Genomic DNA, 23426 nt, shown 5'->3' with positions numbered 1-23426 from the left:
AAAATAAGATGCAGCTCAAGCATCACATGGTTAGGCATCAAGCATCACATGATGCTGATGAAAGACATTGTGATGTGGTCAAGGAAGGTCACTTAATAGAGGCCCTGGAGGGTATACTGTTAAATGTTTCTTTTCTCTTAATAGATGTGCGATTAGGCAACTTCACGGAGGCCGAAGGCAATTTTGTTTCTGTGTATTTGCAGCAATATATTCATTTCTGGACATCTTGAAATTACAGACAATCATAAACCAGAAAAAGTTATGTTCCTGTCCACAGAAACAGCCTTTAATCTTTGTACCGGCCACAGTGCACCAGCCTCTCAATTTCCTTTGTACCTTGAACTTAAAAACATACAGGAGGTGTTTCATATTAAACTGATTTACCACAAACAGTGTCGGAAGGAGAGTGACATGCTTATCAAATTTACAACCACCAAAAGGAACTGCAGCGAGTTGAGCAATCGCAGGGGTTACATGCACATGTTCTTACTTATTTCTTTTTTTTCTAGTCTCTTGTTTAACAGAACAGAAATGAGTCTGCTCTTTTGGAGCCAGATCACATCCCAATTTTGCATCTTCTCTTCGGGAACGAGAGAAAAGACATGATTGTCAAGAGATGAATGATGGCTCTGCTATGTAATATTCTGATTATAAAATAACTACAGTATAAATGTCAATAATAATAATGCTCCAGTGTGCTTGCTTCGACAAGAACATTTTCATTCTCAAGACAACATGAATTTCCAGAACAGCGCACACCTATTAGCCCTCAAGGAAACCTGGAGGCTAAAAGTCAAAGTGACTATCTATTGTTTTGAGTAAACAGTAGCTGGTATGAAAAGAAGCATTGACAGGACTTTAAAATTCATAACATCTGTAACTGAGAATGACAGCATTAAGATTTTTATTACAGCCTGATAAGCATGAGAAACAGACTTAGTGTTAATTTGTCTATGTGTAACTGAAATGTTGTGATAAGTAACATTTTATATTGCGAGAGTTGTTATATTGTACTGCTGGCCTAATTACTATGATGGTACAAAGATTCATCTCAGGCTTTCTCTCTTTTTTTGTTTAAAACGTCCTTAAATCTGACTAACAAACACTAACAACCCACTCCACTTCAATGGTGGGATTTCCTGCTTGTCTCTTATCAGTTAGATCCCGAAACAATGGACTCGCAACCCACGCAACTTTGTGCAACAACCAGGCTTGTCTGCTCCGAGCGCTGCTGTCCTCCTCGTGGCTTTCCCCCTCACGACCAGATGTCCCTTTCTGGGCCGGAGCCAAGGGATTTAGAGTAGAGTAGGAAGAATGGCTAAAAAAATCAGATAGTGTGTTGTCCATTACTGTTCTTTACATTAGCATTTGGCGCAACTGAGTGAACGTCCATTTCACAACCACCTCACACACACACACACACACACACATACAGTCATATCTTAGTCATGAAAAGATTTCCATGCATTACCAGGCAGAATTTAAGAGATTTACAATGTAAAATAAATGATAGCTGCACAGGATGGCAGCATGTTGAAAATGATGTGTTTCTGCGAGTGTAAAAAGGGACCAGAAACATTTCATTGGGAATTCAATATACACAATTTTATTTACATTGACACGTGTATTAGCAACAAATCAAATTTACACAGTTAACACTAAAGCCTCAGATTTAATAAATACGTAGCGAAATGGAGGAAAAACGTAGATGAGAGGGGAACAATGTAATGAAAAATAATCTCTATTATTCTGATTTCCTTCCTGGTTGTAAAATCCAATAATATCACTTTTATTGATATTGCCATGAATATTGACGACCAGATATGATCATTAGGAGCAGTTTCGCCTGTTTTTGGTGAGGCAGTTACCAAGTGAACCGGTTGAAATGATGAATTCGCCGAAATTAAAACATTAGCCAGAGTGAATCTCTTCCGTTTAAGTTACCATGGTGACGGAGACACAAGCAGCTTTTCCAGTTGAGTCTACAGTTGGAAATCTGTGCACACGTACGAAAATACAGCATAATAAAATTCTGCATCAATGTACCACATCTTCATTGAGATGACATCTTCAAAAGCATTACTTTACAATATATGCACATTTATATTTACAAAAAGACAGAGCAGTAAGACTGTGGAGTTTTAGTAGCCTAAACGACTTGATGAATCTTTAGTAGTGGCACCTCTTGACAGTAATTCTTTTAATTCTGCACTTACATGGACATGCACACTAAAACAAGCAGACGTGCATGCTCGCACACAATCATACACACACACGTTCATACACACAAACAGGACACTTTCCTGGTGCATTTCACAACAACATCCACCAGTGGGAAGAGGGGAATCATAACGGTCTGCACTGATACAGACTACTGGCTGAGAGGTGCTAAAAGTCCCACTTCTGATTGAGGAAACAGCTGGATACAAAGAAGAGAAGGACTGCTGGGAAACCAGCTACTGGTCGGAGAACAATGAGATGACCAAAACACCGAGACCGAGCGCTGTACGCAGCGTCGACATCTGCACAGAGAGCCTTGAAGACCCTCCGTTTCCCTCTGACTTCTCACCTCGGGGAATGCTGCAGTCCACTTAATGGCATTTCACATGAGCATCTGAGCAGCCCTGACTCTATCTATGATACATACTGTACAATAGAGAACTACAGCGGTAGCATGGGCAAAAACACACCAACTGTCTGTCAGCCAAAACAGAAAGGTTCCTGTTTCCTGGTCCGTCATGACGGGGAAGAAGGTGAAATGCAGAGACAACACATCTCAGAAATGGCAGTACCTGTCTCATGCTTGTAAACAAAGATCATACACTGGATGTAGCAGGAGAGCAACCATATAAACCTGAACAGTTATTTACACTTTTACAAGAGAACTCTCCAGCAGTCCAGCTGTCGAAAAAAGGGAACTATACATCTGCATTATGAAACGAAGCCAAGACGAACGCTAAGAGTTACAGGCTTCTCAGAGCTTCTCCTTTGACAAATGTTTAACTCTGACGCTTCCCATCTCATCGTATAGCAATGACTAATATCATTACCTACAGATATGTACACATATACAGTCAACAAGCACATAAATGAAAAGCGAGCGTACCATGTCTATACCATATCTCTAAAGACAACTGTGTGTGTAAAGTAATCATGGGCTGATCCATGTTATGTGTTAACAGATCCAGTAAAGACAGTTAGTTGCTCTCTAGGTAGTGACATCCGACATAAAAAGAGCAGAAATTTATCTCCTAATCGACTTGAAGCACTTATGGACTCTCAGCATGACCGACCATGTTGTCTAATAGCTTATATACCAGTGTCTCGATATCTACATTTAAATTGGCCCCCAAAAAGTATCTCCTTCATATAAACATAGATCTGAACAGTTGGAAATAATACTGACAATGAAAGAGTAAAAAAAAAAGAAAAAGAAAAAGAAATGAAAGCTGCATTATGTGGTGTGTGTCATGATATCAAGTTCAAGTGCCTCAAGTGCTTTTTTTTTCCTCCAACAATTGCAATAGCCAACCAAAATGACAGAAAAACAACAAAGAATAACAAAACACAAAATGTAAAAAGAAATAAAAATCTCCAATAGATAGAAAGAAACCATTATATATATGGAGTGCCAAAAAAACAACAACAAAAATGACCATTATGAAATGTGTAGGAAAAATGTAACTGAAAAAATAACAAAACAGATAACAGTGTAATAATGTACTTAATGACAGTTTTATAGTAATGTTTCATGTCCCTTCATCCTCCCCGGTGCCTGAACAGTTCTTTGCCATGAGCAGGGGAGCATTAGTCCAACTGTCCTCCCTGTAATCAGTAGGCAATGATAGTGATAACAAAGATAAAAGCCATTCGTCCTTTGCTGTTCATTCGGGTAATAGATGGCAATTACCATTCTGTCTGCAACACGTGACAACAAATGCTGCTGGTGCCGGGGCGGTGGGCGGGTGTAGTGGTTGGGTGGTCTGTGGCGGAACATTAGAGGCACTTTATGAGGCAGCCAGACAGGTTGGGTGGGTCCTTACACCCGATGGGCTCTGAGGGTTGTACCCTCCAGGAAGACCTCGTGCTGGACCAGTAAGGGCTGGGTCGGAGTGCTGTTACTGCCAGCTGAGTTGAGATGGTGAAACGCAGCGCTCTGAGAACTGGGCTCCTCCCTGTCTCTGGGCGTCACAGGAATCTTGGAGCTGAAGTTCAGATAAATCTAAAGGTAAGGACGAAGCAGTAGAGAGACAGAGGGGAGAGGGAACACAGTTTATTTTATATTATTTCAGTTCTGAAATTTCAAACATCTCAGTGAAATGTCAGTATTCATCTCATCTGCACAATTTGTAACTTTTGATTCATGTCATAACACAATGCAGATCACCTAAAAGGAATTGTTTGATTTTGGGAAAAAAAAGCTTATTCACTTTCTTGCTGAGAGTTAGATGAGCTCGATACCACTGTCATATATCTCCTTTAATCATGAAGATGGAGCCAGGAGACAGTTAGCCTAGCTTAGCATAAAGACTGGAAGCAGGGGGAAACAACTAGCCTGCCTCTGTCCAAAGCAAAACAAGACTAAATGCTAACATCGCCATGCAAACAATGACAATACTAACATGCTCTTGTTTAGCAGGTATAATGTTTACCATGTTCACCATTTTACTTTAGCGCGTTAGCACAATAAAATTAGCTATTTAGCACTAAACACAGTACAGCAACATGTCATGGCAATCCATTTATAGTAGGACCGACTGACAGGTTGAACTTTTCATCTAACTCTCAGTAAGAAAGCGGTATTTCTCAAAATGACCCCCAGACCTTGAGCTGAATTATGTGTGAACACTTGGGAGGTGACTGCATGAAAAGTGACAGTCTCACAATCACTCACCTAAAAACTTTTAGATCTCAGAGTGAAATAAGCCTGGTGTGCATTAGTCTCGGTTTGGCGGTTAGCAAAGAGGACAATAGAGTCACGTTGCCCAATATGTATGAACATTTTCTGCCTTTTTTTGTGGTGGCTCGGTAACGGTACCACATGAACTATGTCACATCAGCTTTTACCACTTAAGACCCTGGGGTCGTTTTTATTTCACTGCCTCCTAATCCTGCTGAGCGACCTGCGGAATGGAATTTTGTATAAAAGTGAAAGTAAACAACATCGAAGTGGTGCAACCTACATGCTTAGTGGCATCTGATAGCTGCTGTTCAATCCTCTCCACGACCTTCCTGAAGGGGGGTCTGTTGAAGGGGTCAGCGTCCCAGCAGGACCTCATAATCTGATACCTGAAACCGGCAGTAGAACACATAAACTACAGTCATTACATTCCCTTCCTTTTCCGTGTGTACAGTGTCTTTTTTTTATTTATTCTCAGTTCCATAGTTTAACATGCCAGTTTTAGCTATGCTTGTGAAAAGCCGATGCAACAGGATGAGAGCGGGCTGCTATACAAATCCTCTCACCACAGTCTCACCTCCTCCACGCGCACTTGCATTTCACTTCAACACCTTTTACACACACACACACACACACACACACACACACACACACACACACACACACACACACTCATATTTCACGTCAACAACGACTCACATTTCACTGGGTGCAAACTCTGGGGCATCCATTCTGTATCCTTCTTTTATCAGTTTGTAGAACTTGGCATCCACAGGCATGCCAGGATATGGACTGTTTCCTACATTCAGCGGGGAGATAGTTACGTTATACCTCTAAAAACACACAGATAGCCGGACAAACAAGCACACAATGGATGGATAGACATACCTAGTGAGAAGATTTCCCAAAGCAAGATGCCATAGGACCAGACGTCACTCTCAAACGTGTACACACACTCAAAGATACTTTCCGGAGACATCCATTTCACTGGCAGACGAGCCTGAAATGAAATCACACAGTGAATAGATGGAGAGTTGAAACTTTTCCCCCATGATGTTTTTTAAACTATAGTTGGGGTCAAACTAGCTTGTGACTGAGGACTGCTGAATGAACAGATTGTATCTCATGTCAGGTATGCACACATTGCTCGCCTGAGGATCTAAAAACACACAGAGCTCAGCCCACTGCAGACACGTTTGAAAAAACGCAAAGATGTGCATCTCACAAATGTGACAGATCGCTGTCAGCTCATCGCACGCACGCCAGGTTTGCACCTAGTTATTTAGAAATACTACTTGCTTGCCACGAGGCTACGTTATGTCTTGAGGATAATGATTTGAATTAAGTAAATAGCAATCAAACAGACAAAACAGCACAGTACAACTGAGGACACTGCAGAAACAGGGTTAAAAGGGAACTGATGGGAGCTCTTTTGGAAAATGTACAATACAAATAAGGTTCAAGGTAAGCTATAATGTACACAAAAGTCAGTTTGTCTGACAGACAGGTACATCAGACAACTCTGGAGTTACAATATTAGACCTATGAATCCTCATACATAAGAAGAATAAAGTGCATGAGCATTAGATGCCCGCTGAGTGATTTTTGGTTTTACAATGCACCAGGGTTGCACCAGCTGTTCGCAAATCCATTGTGTGTGAAGTCCTAAGTAGCTATTTAATTAAAACTTAAGAAATGCATCAGCTAGTACCGCCTTTAGTAATGTGTAACTGCTGGGAAACATCTGTAGCCCTGTCTGATCAAAAGTAGTCAACTAATATTATGTATTAGTTGAGGCAGAACGATTATCAAACTTAAGTGCTAATTCTTTGTAAATGTAGAAATGACTATTATGTATTTATATACAAAGCCAGAGTTGGTATTTTCATAAAGTTTAAAGTGAGTAGATTATGCTAACCTAGCTGACATCATTCAGCATTCCTGGCACAACATCTTTGTAATTTGACGTTTATATTGTGTTGTTTAACTGTAATTTACAGGTAACATTGTTATAAAACCACATTTCATAAGTGTCATGTCAGAGATGTCAACCATATTCCATATTACCACTTTACTCTTCACCTTAGCAAGCTAACATTAGCTTTATCTCTTAGGTCAGTTACCTATGCAACAGTTACTCTAAGTAGGTGTAAATATTTAGTAACAACTTATCTCTACATTAGAACGAGCTTGTGTGGTGCCACCTGTTTTAATTTGGAGATGCTAAATCTTCACTTCATGTTGAACAAATAGCTCGTGGAACCAGGTCTTTAGCAGAGGTAACGCTAGCTTAATGTTTCCTATAAGGCAACTGGGCCTGCTGTTTGGTCTTGAATGTGTGTTGTAGAACATCCTCAACACTGTGTGCCTTTTAACAACTACTTCTAGATATTACTGTAAATTCCCTGGACAACTTAGATCTTATACAGCTAAAATGAGCTTTCTAGTGAATTGGAACAGTCCTTAAGAGGGACATTTGCTTACACAGTAGGTCTCACAAGTAAAGACGTGATGGACTAAGCAATGGCCAACCAATAAACTCATTTATTACTTGGGTTAAAGTAATAAATGAGTTTATTGGTGCGCCCCTGCTTAGGAAACTGAAGCACAGGGTTTGATTTAAGGATGTCCCATTAAAGGGGGACTTTCATGATGGCCACCACTGGATGTATCCTGCATCTCATCTCAAATCCCCAAGCGTCACATCTTTAATGCATACTTACGTTGCCTTTGACGACATAGTTGGAGTCCGTGGTGATGTCTCGGGCCAGGCCAAAATCACAGATCTTTGCCACTCTCCCTTGAGTCAGAAGGATATTTCTGGCAGCCAGGTCTCTGTGGATACACTGGAAAACAAATGTACCACTACCTTTAATATCTAATGATACATGTTATATACACGACCAATCAATAATACAACATGAGTACTCTAGTCGTCATGACTGGAGTGCTTTTTCTTATGCAGTTTGGTACTGAATTTCCGCACTTGAATCTGTAACACACAACCAATGACACTGATACATGAGCTTACTGGCCACGGTATCTTGCCCCCACAACTAATCAATTTTTCAACAGCATGCTCCAACATGCGATTTAGATCCGTTTACTAGCTGCGGAAACATGACCCACGCTCTAAAAATTCACATCAGAGTTTGATAGTTGTTGTTTGATGCTCACATTTTTGGAGGCTAAGAACTCCATGCCTTTGGCCACTTGGTATGAGAAGCTGAGAAGGTCTTCGGTGTCTAGAGACAGACCGTCCTCGTCGAACATCTCACTCTCGGCATCTGCTTCAACGTAGGAGCCACCTGAGAGGACAAACGGGACAAAGATTTACTTTTCTGTCTTCCTTCAACTGCTTTTCTGTGTGTTTTAAGACTGAGAAATTTGATGAATGGCTGGCTTGCTTTCTTGCCTTTGCGTAGTGAGCGTCTCTTCTCGGAGGATGAGCTGAACGGCAGGTTGCCAGCAGCAGAAGGCCTCATGGTCATGTAGCCGTTCAAGCTGTCACTGTGAAGAGGAAAGGAGCAGTCTGGTCTCAGCTGAGCACAGCCACACATAGGCACGCTGCTGTCCAAATACCCTCCTCCTACGCACGTTCTGGATAGTAAACACTAGTACTCTCTTTTCTCTTCCACACACAATGAACCACTCCTTAGACATAAAAAAGAACCTGACCCAGCTGCATCTCTCTGCGGCATGACGTTGCGGTAGTAGCAGTCCTCCTCAAGCTTAAAGCAGATGAAGGATTCCCTCTTTCTTCGTAGAAAGTTAAGGAGGTCTCCAAAGCAGCAGTACTCTGTGATCACCAGTGTCGGGCCTGCAGACAAAGAAACATGCCTCATGATAATGATCTTTCCAAATACATAACTCATAGCTTAAAAAGCGGAGGAATTTGGTGAAATAAAGCACTATAGTGACAACAAAATGAATCTCCTTAAATTCAGTCAACAATCTCTTTCCAGTTTCAATCTTGAATGATAATGCAGGACAACATGGTGGCCGCACCTCCAACAGTGCAGGCTCCCAGCAGGTTGACAATATTCATGTGGTTTCCCAAGTAACTGAGGACTTTCAGCTCAGACATCAGTGCCTCTTTCTCCGTGGAGTGAGCGCTTGCTGTGGGAAAAGAAATATTGGAACATCATTATGTGCATAAGGATTATGAGTAACCTGAGCTCCAGTTGAACTATGATTACATATCGTGATCTGGTGTTTGCAGGATTAAAAAACAAATTGGTTGTTGCAGGAGGCTAATTAAAATAAAAAGGTGCCTATTAAATATGCTCATTTGGCAGCAGTGTGCAAACCGCCAAATCAAAATATCCACATAATAGCTGCCTGAACACCTGCCATCAAATTATTCATCACTGTTCATTCATGTCTTAAAGGCACACAGCTACTATGCACATTTGCCACATAGTCAAAATAGCTACGCTGTGCTCGCCCCACTTCATTTGCATGTGTGTTGACAGCGCTTACATTTGAGCATTTTCACAGCCACCGTCATGACTGAATCTGCTTTGGAGAGTCCATATGCAGTGGCTTCCACCACTTTTCCGAACGCACCAGATCCCAGCGTCTTCCCTGAAGACAAGAAGACAGACGCAAAACTATCATTCCCCATCCTGTTTCCCTCCCACAAAACTGGCCCCATGCCAGCGTTCCTAGGACAACACCAGTTTTAGCCCCCGGGCTGTGTACGTAGGCACCAGGACACGCAGGATCCTGTTTAAGGAGGTTTCTTAAAAACAACACCCAGAATATGTCAACAATATGGTGTTTGCAGTGAGGGAGTGGGGGTTCATTAATGAGCTGTGGAACTGGTTAGTTGGTATTGACCACAGACATTGGCTAAAACCTTCATGCTGAGTCCATATACACAGAAAACAGAGTGTCTGTCAATCAGTGAGAAGTAGCCTGAGAGTGGCGGCGGTGATGTCATGCCGACTGCACTGTTAGGCTTTAATACTGAGACAAACCCCCCGTTTATCTCCACATCAATCTGCTCCTGTGGTGATTTACACCAAAGACATGAAAACCAGGACGCATCATTTCAGTGCCGCCGTGTGTCAGAAATGACAGATTAATGGAATTAAGGAGGCCTCGATACAGCACACACTGCAGATGATTTTGATAAAGGAGTGCAGGGCGCTCACCAAAACGCAAGTTGTTTCGAGGAAACTCCCACTGGTGATCGTATGGTAGCTGGGTGGGGTCAATGTAAACATAGTTGTTTCCATGGATGCCCTCGATAACTTTCCACTGAATCTGGTATTTGGGTTTCTGGAATGAATACACACACAAAGATAGAACATAAATTACTGTTACAAATGAACTCACAGGGGTTTCAACATGCTCTACTCTTTTTCTTGACTTGTTAAGTCTCAAAGCTGTCCTACCTGCATGTACTTGTAGAACAGCATGATAAGGACGAGACAGAGGATGCCTGCTGCTGATACAGAGCCAATTAGCAGAGGGCTGAACAGATCGTGGGGAACAGTTCTCTCTGCAGGGAAACAGAAATGATGATGTTAGATACAAGAGCAGTGACAATAGAGACAATAAGCGTCTCTTTCAATGGTTGGCCATGTTTACACTCTAAATGACATTGCAAAGGGGCATTAAGGTAAGCCAGAGATGGCTAAGTCACAGTGAAGCCCACTCCGGTCAAATCACAGCAAACTAATCCAATTATATATGTAAACATACTGTAGGGTTCTCTGCTGTTATCCCTGCCTGTACTTTATTTTGTTAAACTGCTTAAAATCTCTTTTGATTATGCAGTATTTTACTGTTGCTTTTACAGCTGTGCGCTGTAATTGTAGGTAATCAGTGTTCTGTTCCTTTGTGTCTGGCTGTTTGTGATGCCTTATTGTTTTGCTCCTCTGTACAGTGGGGTGTAATAAGCTCTTTAGAGATAAGAAGCTTTCTCTCCACTTCAAATCTGAGAATGCAGAGTCTGCAGGAACTAATCCCCTGTAAACCTGTCAGTGGTTTCTAAAGCTCTATGTGTTCTCTGCTGCAGCTCACTGACACCTCCAAGCCTCCCACAGCCACAGAAAGCCCAGCACCGCCAGGACTCCTACTGTGCTCCACACTCTCAGCGCCTCCGCCTGGTCTGCTGCTACGCTGTGAAGCACAAAAAATCCTGGGCACACGCTCCCAAAGGCCCATCCTGCCTGGCCACAAACACTCTCCTCCCTCATAATGCTCGCCCACATACCCGCTGTAGCCACAGTTAGCCCCCCGTGTCCCGCATAAACCCGGGTCTCCAGACGCAGGCAGGGACAACTTTGCTGTACTTTCAGTTCCTGCACTCACGCCACTTTGTGCAGCAGATGGGGAAGCCGTTATAACAGGGTGGATTTGGAGTCATAAAGTAAACAATGGGCTAAAGCTAATTCTTATCTGTAAAGTGACAACATCTTATCATGGCCAATCATATCTGAGGTATCTCTCCTTGCTAATGTTTACCTAACAGATTATACACGCCCAAACTCTAGTTGTAAAACCACATTTATGGGTTAATCCTCGCCAGAATCATGCTTGTAGTAAATATTTGGATCTGAGAATTAAAATCCCACGTGGGGTTTACAGATGGGGCAGAGCTGCTAAGATAACTTTGTTTTTTAGTCCACAGAGCGGGGAGTCACAGAATTTTTAACGTCACAGAGATTACTCTAGTAAAGTTTTAAAGAAACTAACGTCAGGTGGACAAAGATGTACAATCTTGCAAAAAAAGAGGAGATTTTCATGGCAGTATGTCCTCCTGTGTACTCTTGACTCTGTTGCGCTTAATTCTAATCTGAAGGTGAGGACATGCAGAGGATTACATCAATTCAGCAACAAAACAGGAGACTGACAGGCGCGCCCTTCGACATCACGTGGCGCCTATTTATTTAACTGTGTGTGGACTTGCTTACAAACCTACCTTATTTACGTGAGCGTGCATATATGTGACATCAACTCACCGCTGATAGAAAAGAGTGTGTAGGCCTGCTCTCCCTCCACCGTAGCCACACACTCCAGAGTGCTGAACCGTCCCCGGCTGATGTTCATCCGACTCTCCACCTCCGTCTTCCCAAACATGGGGCTGAACAGTGTGACGGTGATGACATTGTGCTCCTCCTGGGTGGCATTCACCTGTTGGGAGCACCTGAAGGCAAAAGATTTAACATTGTTGACAAAGGGCTGACGGGCTATTCATCAGTTGTCTCTTGTCAGGACTCTGGCATCTCTCCCCTAAGTCTCTACAAGACTTACATTCTTTCCCTGAGTCTTGAAAACACCTGTGTGAATAACATAACTTTACACAATGCACAGAAGCACAGACACATGTTCTCATATTGCAGTGTATTGCCGGCAGTTAGTTTCACCAGAAGTTGAAATAATGGCGGGGAATTCCTTCTGTGCTCATGAAATAAAGGTGAAACGTGTAAAATAGCCAAGGGCTCCATATTTCATAACACCTTTGTTATCTAAGTGCTCTCTCGCCATTGGCTCACTCAGGTCACATTAGTTTCTGTTTCTGTACATACACTTGTGTGCCTGTATATAATTCGTATTAAGTGGATTTGATTATAATTAAAAAATGACTGGATAAAGTTTGGATAATCACTTATGATCCATTGCCTGTGCTGCTTGGGATTGGTGTCGCTATAGCAACCAGGTGCTCCTCCTTCGACACACTTTATGTTTGACACGAGATGAGCCATGTCCAGTTGTATCCAGGCAGATGTACCAGGCCCCTACCAATCACAAGTCAACTTTTTCCAATCCCCGGTCACATGGGAGTCATCTTATCACTGTCAACCAATCACAAGTCAGCCCCTTCAAATCCCACAATCCCACATTCCACCTTCATCATCATTCCTGACTCTATCCAATGTGTCTTTAGTGTGACCCTCGGGATGCACTTCATATGAATTCTGTAAAAGTTTTAAGAGTTGTAAGAGTTTTAATGTAAAACGTCAAATAAAGTACAGTTCTGAAATGGCGGGTGGATGCCTTGCAATGAATGGGTGGTGCTGTGTGCAAACATGGAGGGAAATGCCTGAGAAAGCAACAACACTAATGCTCAGAATAGCACATGAAAGGACACCTTTTATCAACACCCACACATGCATGCCTCTTTGCCATTGCAAAAGCCATGACATGTGTTAGCAAACAAATATCGAATAACACATGACAGTGCTGCCGTTTGATTTTTGGTTTGGCAGCTTTTCTTCTGTTCAGTCATTTTGTAAGACTGATGACTCTGCCTAGTATCAGTTTTCCAATCCCTGTTATTACTTTAGGCCTTCTTTCTTTTAAACTTAAGTATACATTTAGTGTTTGTGACTGGATGACAGTATTTCTTAAGTATTTCTTGATAATATCAAATATTCATTACTAAATATGCAACAATCACTGTTGCATCTGCAAAGAATCATCTTTAGTTTGTTTTTTATTAAAAGTGTAACGCTCAAAAACTCATCAGGACTGTGATGGTGTGGTTCTGTTTGGTGCCGGGACGTATTACGTCACATTTCCCAACTTAGCCCGCCCACTGGAAACCAGCGACAAAAGCACAAACAAAAGGAGGAATGCACAAATGTGAAACAAAAAAACTTTTTTAACTTTGGAAGAAACGTGTGTGGTCATGTAGCACCCAATCACTGACAGTAAGAAGCTGATTAAGAAAAAACGTTTCAGGGCCTTTAGAAATCTCACCTGGCATAGGGCTGCTCGCAGTAGTACCAGGTGATCCGCGGGGCAGGGAACCCCTCTGCCACACAGCGTACCTGCCCATCCACTGGACCCTCATGAGATACGATCTCAGGTTTACCTAACAAACACAAGTTAATGTCAGAATAAGTCAGGTAAAAGACAAATGATAAGCAGGAGAGTGCATTGAACCTCAGTGAGATATGAACGGTGTGAGGTGAGGTGGGGAGCTACACCTCACTTCACACAAAGAAAAAGGTCAATGAAAGCTATTCCCACGCGTCAGCTGCTGAAGATTAATGCTACGTGGAGTAATGGAATTCATTATGTGGCTTAAGGCAACAAAAAACCTTTAATAAAATCCATGACACAACTTACTGATCACAAAGATGGTGAATGTGTGGTTCACTGATGCGTCGCCGTTGGAGGCTTGAAAGGTGTAGACTCCACCTTCTGACACTTTCAGTCGCACCAGCCTCAGCTCACTGCTGTACCTAAACATGAAGAAATTACATTTGTTTTAACATGAATGCATTTATCGATTTTTAAGAATCAAACAAACACTGATGCTTTAACTGAATCATAAACAGAATCATAATCATGCTGCCAGAGAAAGAACTTGAACTTGCTCAGATATTTGCATATTAGATTATAACCAGTCTTTTGTTTATCTCCGGCTCTTTCATGCACATCGGTTTAGTCACAGTATGCACATGCAAAGCATTAATAGAAAAAGATCTTCACAGTTTCTAATTATTCTCGAGGCTACTTTTTCCCACAGTTGATATGGATTTATTGATTTTTAACAAATGGTGTTCTCTTGTGCACCATTTGCTTAAGGGAGTCATATCCAATAGATTCTTAAAGGTCGTGTCCTTTTCTCCTGTGTTGAAATAAATGTTTGCAGCAAACACCATGAAGCGTGAGCTAAAATACATTACGCTGAACATGCGGCCTTGGATAATATTATGTAATATTTTATTTCTGCAGCTCAGAGGTAATACTGCCGATATTTCATGGTTTCTTTTCCTGTGAAAGCCATTTATATTCTGACAGTTCCTGTTTCAGTCGAAGCCCCGGGGCGTTTTTAGAATTTCAGCTCTATTTCTCAGGGAGCTGTGACAGTGCAGCTGTTACATCAGCTCCTCCACTGACCTGCAGCCAAACCGAAGGTGTTAAATTCCACCGAACGAAGGTAATGAACATTCTCATCTACGTGGTAAAACTGGGGCACCAGCAAAACAAGCGTGTTTGCGTGTTGTCACACCTGTATTCATGGCTGTGTGTGGTGATGACGTGGTCGGTGGTGTTCCTCAGCTCGTGGCCCATGAAGCTCCAGGAAAAGGTGTGCGGCCTCGGGTAAGCCTCAATGTCAATATTTAGGGTCAAACTCTCGCCGGATCGCACCTGGATCGTTCTGTTGTTTGCAGGTGTTAAGTTGATGAATCCTTTTTCTGAAAAATAAGGAAATGAGAATCTGTTACAGATTTACAGATTTGCAGAAGTACAATTTAGTCTGTATTTAATGTCAAAATAATTAGAGTCAAAATAATTCAAGTATTGTTGGTCCACAAGAGACTTACAGTGACTCACAGTCATAGAGTAACCCAACACATGCATATGAAGACTTCACAGTCCAAAGAGACTGAACACGGGGTCATTAATGAGCTTTAGAGGTGCTGGTAGGCGGATTTTGTTATTTCTCCAAGCTAGCTGTTTCTAAGTGTGATGCTAAGCTAAGCTAACTGACTGCTGGCGGTAGCTTCATACTTACTGTGGTATCAATCTTCTCATCTAACTCTCGGCAAGACAGCAAATCCTAAAATGCCAAACTATTCTTTTGACCTTTAGTTCTCGTGAAAATTGGGAAGCTTAAAGCTGCTGTCTGTAAAATTTGACATTCAGCACAAGAATTATTGATTGATCTTCTGCCTCAGATTTCTCCTCATTGGCCGGTTAAATTTACACATATTTTATTAAATTTTTTTAGGACTTCAAAAGTAAGTTAAGGTACCAACACCAGCTTTAACCTACAGCAAATCTCTTCATGTACTCACCATAAACATCAAGCCACACTGACTGCGAGCTGACCCCCTTTTCATTCTCAGCTTCACATCGGTACCTCCCGGCGTCTTGAGGTCGGACCGTCGCGATGTGCAAGGTGACGCTGCGCACGTGGGTGAAGTGCTCCGTCAGGATACGTGAAGCACTGTCAACCTTTGCTGGTTGCTGTGGATACCAGACGGCACCCTGTCAACGCCCAGAGATCTCTAGAGATTAACCCTGTCTGCACGTCTATCCTTGCCAAGCACACCAACACTGACACACACCATAGACTGTATATAAAGATGAACGGCATGACAACTCGCCAAAAGTGAAGCCAAAACATCTCAATCGCCCCCTGGTGGCTGGCTGCAGTATAGGTCATAATCACACATCACATCACCCCGTCCCCTCCATGTTAGAGGATGGGACATGGGCCAAACTGGCATGTTTCTGTCATCTGAAGTGTTCCTTTTTCTGATAAGTTTGGTTTTAATTAGTAGTTTGATGCTATAAAAACAGGGTGAAACGTCATGATTGACAGCTGAGATTGACTGTGGTATGCTCGCGATTGCACCGCGGCTCCACTCGCCGATCAGCGCAAGATGGCAGTGCCCGTACCCGGAATATTTTGGCTTCATTTATGTACAGTGGGAGGAATTGGAGACGCGTCGTCCATCTTTTTTTACAGTCTATAACACAGACACACTGCACGGGAGCACACACACACACACACACACACACGTATGCACACGGTAGTCCACATCGTACACACACACACACACACACACAGCCAAGAACCTGAGGCTCAGACAGCATGAGCTTAAACCCCTTTCACTCTTGTTCATAAGAACAGATAATTGGGAATAGTCTAATCCATATTTTGGGGATTAGAACGGCACTTTTCGCATGATTGTCACTCAGGTTTGTTTTCTTGTGATAATGATAATAATAAAAGGTGATTTATAAACCAATTTTACAATGAATTCAGAAAATAACACAAGTGGTGGATATGAATCCCAAGGACAGCTGATATTTAATGTTTGGCTCTTCCAAACTTTTAAGTCAAATATCAGTTTGAACTGATCAAAGAACCTTTTAAACTTTACAGGACAACAATCAATACTCAATGTGCAGCTTTTCCTAGTTCAATCTGCAGCCAATAGTTCAGCATACAGCAAAGAAAAGGGTCTCACCGAGCCAGGTGGGGGGGCCCACTTTAGCTGGATTTCTCCATTGACGTTGGTGGTGTTGCAGGTGAGGGAGAGGCTCTCATTCCGGGTAAGAATCACTCTTTTGGGTGCCTGCATCTCAATCACAGGAGGAGCAACAGGGACTGAAGGGAAACAAAAACAAATGTGACTGAACTTCCAACCTGTGTGTGTCAGGGAGCTTCTGAAGCAGCAATGCACGTACACACATACATTTACATCACTTTACCTGGTCTTACTGTCAGGTAGTAGTCATGTGATCTGACGTACTCTTCCCTGAGTCTTCCCGTGCACACATAGCAACCTTCGTAGGCCTTTTGTGTGTTGTGGATGATGATGCCTTGCTCCAGGCTCGCGGAAAACTGCAGACCAGAGGCCAGGGCTCTCCTGGAACATGTTTCCAGGCGCAGGTTGTCCAGACTTGGATCAGTTGCCAGGCAGGGGATGGAAGCAGTGTCTCCCTCGCGAGTGAGAATGTTGAACACCATTGATTTTCTGAAAGGATTGTCAGGATCTGCCAAAAAGAAATGCAATCCCACGTCAAAGGTGGTGTCTGCACACTGAGATGTTGAAGCATTAGTTTGTGGCAGCCATGATATAACAATGCTACACTGTTTGAAATGCACTATTTTCCCACCATTATTTTGTTATTTTGACTGTGAATTTCTTGGTTTGATGGGCCCTGTGATTGGCTGGCTGGTCTGTTCCATCATCTGCTAAATAAAATGGATAATGACGAGTATTTTTGATACTATATATGGTCACCATCTTTTGCAAAAGCCATTCAATGTATATACATTGATTTCCTTTCTAGAGAGTAGTTTTAATTTTTAGTGGTGGGGTCCGCCATTTTTGTGCTTGACTCACATTGCCTTCACATGCACAAGGGATTGACAGAAAACAATTTTTCAAACAAACCATTTTTTGTCTAACCAGCGGAGCAGAAGCTTCAGTGGACCTTTAAAGGTTCCCTGTGGATTTTTATTTACCTGTAGTGGCATTATAGAGCTGTTTTTCTATGAGCGTGTCCCTGTTTTGTTTTCTCATGCATGTGTGTAATGCAAGTGACACAATCCTGCCAATTAAAATATTTTAAAATTGGCTTTTTTGATATTTTAGGAGGAAGGAAATACATTCAACATATTTGTTAGACCTCAAGAATACACACAATGTGTTTTGGTGTTTTCAGGCATTTCCACTCAGGTTTTTTTAAGCGCAAATTGAACATTGGCATAAAAACAGGTGGTTGGAAACGCACTTACTGATAGCAGCCTCACTGTTTTCTGTTCACTGTCTTTGCACTGTATCAGAGATAATGCTAATGCAACGGAACATTTCCTACTGCTGCTGCTTCACATTAAAAGCATTCAACTGGCAAAACACAGGGTGGCTTTTATTGTGATGCAGTCACAAGAAACCAACCATGGGTGTCGCCAAATGAACCAGAACTGAAATCTTAAGGATTCAAAATTTTAATCTAGTTATCCCACTGACTTATTTATTCATTTATTTCAAATTTGTAGAATTAACAGGCACAAAGACTGATCTAACAAAGTGATGACTCGGCTGTAGCTGTTTTATCCAGCTTTAGTGATCTAAACAGAGATATCTACCCTACAGAGGCAAAGAGTTGTAAAAGCTTGAATTATCCAATCATATTAATCAATGCACAGGTTCGTCAGTAGACAAAAAATGTTTTTTTAATAATGCTGCATCGGGGCCTCTCATGTGTAAAGTAGTCCCTGCTCGTTGCCTGAAAGGTAGATGTGTGGATTGTGGAGTGAATGATCAGCACATGATAAAAGCCTGCAGTGATGGCAGTAGGCCAGGGGGGATGTGGAGTCACAGGAGGAAATACAGTAAAGACATGCACTCAGTAAATATCTACTGTACCTGTCCGGGGCAAAGTTACAAACACCTTTTTCTGCAAACACACCCACACACACTGCTCCCTGTCACTGCAGCGAGAAACGCCAAAACATTTCCTCTGCTCTACCCTGCAGTCTGCTTCCACTTGTTCTAGATTTCAGTTCTCTTTCTCCTCCCTCTCACACGCACACACATGTAATCATGCAAATACACACACACTGACAGCTACCTTTCACATAGACATAAATGGAGGCTTGCTCCTTGGAGCGCTCCTCCAGGCAGATGTAGCGGCCCATGTGGACAGGCTGAGCTCTGGGGATGTGCAGTGTCGACATCCCGTCGACCTTTTTCTCCCCGCGCACCTTCGGCCGGTCCTCTCGCTGCCACTGCATCTCCTTCACACCCTGGCAACGCAGCTCGAAGGCTTTGTTGAGCTCCACGACAATATAGGGGTCGGCAGGGGTGATAGTGGGCTTGGTGTTGCCTATAATGGGAAATCAACTGCATATCAAACACACCAATGATAGACCAGTTTGTGTTATATACATGTTACAAAGTAGTTCCTTTTTTACCTCAGTTTAGAGGAAAAGATCATGCATGATTATGGCCACATTGCTGTTTATGTTCACTCAGAGGATGCATGAGATTGAAAGTCTTGACAGATTGAAAAGTCTCAGAGTTTTGGAGAGTTCATTTAGATTTCCTTTTATCATTTGAAAAACCTAAGAGTTGAGTTATGCTACAGGAGTGAAACGTTGCCATCATTTTCTCACCACCGCGAAGTCGAGACGTGTCAACACCTAAAACCCCACAAGATTCCTGTGCATCAGAACAGCTTAAAGGTGCAACCCCTGACCCAAAAGTAAACAACAGGACCACCCCTCCCCCTAACTTCAAAACTGGCTCTTATGTAGCCTCAGTGTGGACTGAGCTGTGAGCAGCTCAACCAAAGAGATTGTTCCATTTGAAGGAGAGTTAAAGACAATACAAAGTTGAAAATACACAGTATTTCACAAGAAAAAAGCAAAAAATAGAACTTGAATAATCTTGTGACCCCTCCAATTTATCTTGGGACCTCTTGGGGGGTCCCGACTCCCAAGTTGGGAACCACTGTGTTAAAGGTTTGTCCACATCAGTGAAGTTTGTAAAAGCCAAAGTAACAAAAACAGGATTACTTTGATCATTTGAGAAAAACATTCTCATCTTTCATCTCCAACTTGATGTATTTGTGACAGCTCCTGCGCTTTAGATTGATTAAGAAATGACAGACTAAGCCTTTAAATTCTGACTATCACCATAATGCAGGTAAAGAGGCTTGGTGTGACCGCAGGGATTGAACCCACAACCTCTTGACATCTGAGCAGATCTCTGTAATCACAAGGCCAAGGAAATCAAATCACACACGCGTAAACATGAGATCCCTTCTCCGACATTTTGCCAGTCATGGTATGAAACAAAACAAATGTGTGTAGCGTGAGCTGGACGTGATGGATAGGCCTACTGTGGAGGGGGTGCTTTCTAAAGGGGGCCGTAACCCAAAAACGTATATGCAGTTTCAATTGAATTTCATTAATATAGCGCCAAATCATAACAGAAGATATCTCAGGGCACTTTCCATATAGAGCAGGTCTAGAGTGAACTCTTTATAATATTATTTACAGAGATCCAACAATATCCACCCTTTTGACAGGCAGAAACCTCCAGCAGAACCAGGCTCTAGGTAGGCTGCCATCGGCCTCTACTGGTTGGGTTGAGAGAGAAAGAGAGGGGGGGGGGGGGGGGGATTTAATCTGCTGCACCAACTGAAAACAGGTGTGGGAAGTGAATGAGTAATATGTTTTGCTCCCCGAGAGAGCATCACCAAGGTGGGGGCAGTCAACCTCTATTTTCTCTATTGAAGCCACTTATGACAAACATTTCGGGACTGTGCCTGCACCCTCCACTGCTGAGACCTCAGTAGGAGTGTGAAACAGGGTGCCCACCCCCCCCATCCTTCCTCTGATAAACACACTTCATATACCAAAGCAATGATTCTCCCTCTCCCGCAGCCTGCACTAACCCATAAGATCTGTGAAAAAGGGCGTGGTGACATGGCAGACTTGTCCGAAACGCTTAAATTCGTAGAATCACAGAACAGCAAACAGCAATGTATCTTTATACAAAGATGGGTCTATTTGGACACTGCTAATGACGCTGATGGCCTCTGTGTTTGCAGAGCCTCTGCGCCTGTGCGTAAATATTTGGTTACCAACTGTGGAATTTAACGTAAAGATCTGGGTCTCAATATGGCAGGGAGGAGATAAAAAGATGATCTACACGTGAGGTCGAATTACGTGTTAGTTCATTTATTAAATCATCGTAGAGCGCTGGGAAACACGGTAAAGGTGAACTGGGTCTGAAGGCTGCGTAAACGGGCTTAAAGCAAACTTTATGGCGTGCCTTTATTGCACCACATGACAGGTCTATACGCACTCATTCAAATTCCCTGACGATATCAACATGGCGTGAACATCAACGGCCTCCCACGGCCGCACACTATGGAGCTGTAACCAGATGGAAATAAGGGCAGAAAGTCCACCTGGCGCCGCACTGAGCCGCACGAGCTTCGCAGGCACACCGGGGACGCAAATGAGCGCAAAGTTAAACAGCAACACTTGTTTCCGCAAAGATGGCCCGCGCGTGTGCTGCTTTCCAATACAGCTTTCCATAAATTTGAGAGATATCTCAGGGGGGAAAACCCCAAACTCTGTTTCCTGACAAGATTAAAAAAAAAACAAGTTGACTTTGAATTATGGACAGACCAAAAAAAAAAAAACAACAGTCCCAGACGACGTATTTGTATAAAAAGGCAGTAAAAATACAATTAGGTGTTTATGGAGCTTGTTTTCTACATCTAGACTCTGAAGATGATGCCAAGCCATAACAACTGCAATGTGTTTTCACAAATCCACCCCCAGAGGAAAGCACAACAAACTGTGGAGAAACTGTTATGAAGTGCTTAGTGTTAAAGTCACACATGTGAAAATATTTACCCGATAAGTGAGAAATTACGTAAGAGTGCTTTCCAATTCTGGACACAGCAGCTGCTCGTTTGGAGGAATCAGGAGAATCAGGAGTTGTATTTGCATAATGACGGTTATGTGTGCGGCTCAAAGAGGAGGAAAACCGCATGAACCTGTCGCCTTAACGCGACCAAAACGTCTCTCTGCATCGCAGCCGTGCATATTATTCAGCATCCTACCTCACCCCCGCTGTTTGATTACTTTTTTTCTGTTTTCTGAATAAAATCATGAATTATTAAAGTAGCGCGCTCGCATTCAGATCATCAGCCGAAGTATCCACTTTCCTCATCGGGTTTCAGTGACTTCAGGTTGTCTTATCGCTCTCCTTGGATCTCATTGCTTCCCAGAACAAAGAAAACTGTGCAGAAATGCAGCCTAATAAAGGCGACGCGCAGCAAGTGGAGCAATTCAATTCACTACAATGTGGATTATCTTTATCGTACTGGGCTAAAGGCAGCCGAGTACCTGCACTCATTAAAAGACAGTCGACCCTTTCGCTGTTCAAAAGTGATCAGCAACAAGTTGCCTGCGCGAATTGGCGCATCAAATGCTCAGCCTTACCTGGATGGAAGGTTAACTGTAAAAAGACAGACAGCAGTATCCAGTGGTATTCCATAGTTATTATTCCATGGGTCTAGCTGTGAAGGAGAGCCCGTGCCTTTATGGTTAAGGTAGCTCTACACTACTCGCCGAGCGCGTCGGAGTTGTGGGAAGTTGACTGCGGGCTTTGATGGAGGCGCACTTACAAGTCTTTATTAAAGGCACAGATGCTCGGTGCTGCAGCTCGCAAAAAGCAGCAGTCGTCGCGTAAATGCAAACATGCTGTTCTCCTGGAGCGCGCCAGAGGGGACGGTGCAGTCCGACCAGGTATCTCTGACTGACTGAGGCGTCAACAAACGTGTTAATAGGAGCCAGTGGTGGAGCCTATTGCTCACACAGAGAGGGAGAGGGAGAGGGAGGTGTTTTTGGGGGGACCTGTTGTCTGCTTCCTGACAACAAGACCGAGCCCAGAGACAGAGGGACGGATCAAGACAAAGATACACGCGTCCAGTACAGTTTGTACACGATGCCAACAACTGTATACAACATCCAGCGTTCATGACCCTGCTGTAGATTAAAACTTTAGTGCTAGAATAGAGCCCAATCATAGAACGAAACAAGCATTTATAACCCTATAACACTTATTTACACCCGGCACTGAAGAAACGATTACAATAAAGTTTGTCCAGTGTTTTTTTTAAATGTTATTTTATTCGTTTATTATAATTTTTCTGCCCTAAATTGAGAATAGACGACCACATAAGACCCCTGATCCATCATTTTGTGAACACTGGCACGCACTTCCCAGGCTTCCAGAGCTGGTCTTAGTTCCCCCCTGGCTATCACACAGGCACACCATGGTGACTGCTCTGTGATAATGATGGCAGCATGTCCATCTATTCCATCTTCTATCAAAAACAGATGTTCTTTATAACCCACTATGGACAACAAGTTTCCATTCTAAGTAATTCCTGTAATTGCCCGTAATAGTACCCTCCCCACTCTTGTGATCACATGAAACACTTGTACCCAGTTTAAGTCAGTGAAACTCAAACTGGCTGAAACCATTAGAAAAAGTCAGGACAAAACGAA

General features: G+C 42.7%; 1 protein-coding gene across 1 annotated transcript; it reads right to left on the bottom strand.

The window, feature by feature from the left end:
• Positions 1-4039: 4039 nt before the first annotated feature.
• Positions 4040-22410, bottom strand: kita (KIT proto-oncogene, receptor tyrosine kinase a). The gene is made up of 21 exons (XM_070909551.1): positions 22356-22410; positions 18962-19216; positions 17093-17377; positions 16849-16988; positions 15667-15859; positions 14877-15063; positions 13988-14103; positions 13616-13730; positions 11875-12059; positions 10303-10409; positions 10060-10186; positions 9383-9487; positions 8909-9019; positions 8579-8720; positions 8316-8410; positions 8078-8208; positions 7624-7746; positions 5789-5900; positions 5600-5699; positions 5184-5289; positions 4040-4222 (listed from the first exon to the last, which is right to left on the bottom strand). The coding sequence occupies exons 1-21, from the start codon at positions 22408-22410 to the stop codon at positions 4040-4042; spliced, it is 2973 nt and encodes a 990-aa protein (XP_070765652.1).
• Positions 22411-23426: the final 1016 nt, after the last annotated feature.

The sequence above is a fragment of the Enoplosus armatus genome, chromosome 7 (assembly GCF_043641665.1).
Source record: "Enoplosus armatus isolate fEnoArm2 chromosome 7, fEnoArm2.hap1, whole genome shotgun sequence".
Lineage (NCBI taxonomy): Eukaryota > Metazoa > Chordata > Actinopteri > Centrarchiformes > Enoplosidae > Enoplosus > Enoplosus armatus.
The sequence above is the reverse complement of the archived record's forward strand: the minus strand, read 5'-3'. Positions and strand labels throughout refer to the sequence as shown.

What these genes read in the sequence shown, in the direction of transcription:
- kita (XM_070909551.1), bottom strand. Translation starts at nt 22,410, where the DNA reads ATGGAATACCACTGGATACTGCTGTCTGTCTTTTTACAGTTAACCTTC. An exon ending in TGTTCTACAAGTACATGCAG is followed by an intron (nt 10,187 to 10,302) that starts GTAGGACAGCTT and finishes TATTCATTCCAG; the next exon opens with AAACCCAAATACCAGATTCA. An exon ending in GAGACGCTCACTACGCAAAG is followed by an intron (nt 8,209 to 8,315) that starts GCAAGAAAGCAA and finishes TTGTCCTCTCAG; the next exon opens with GTGGCTCCTACGTTGAAGCA.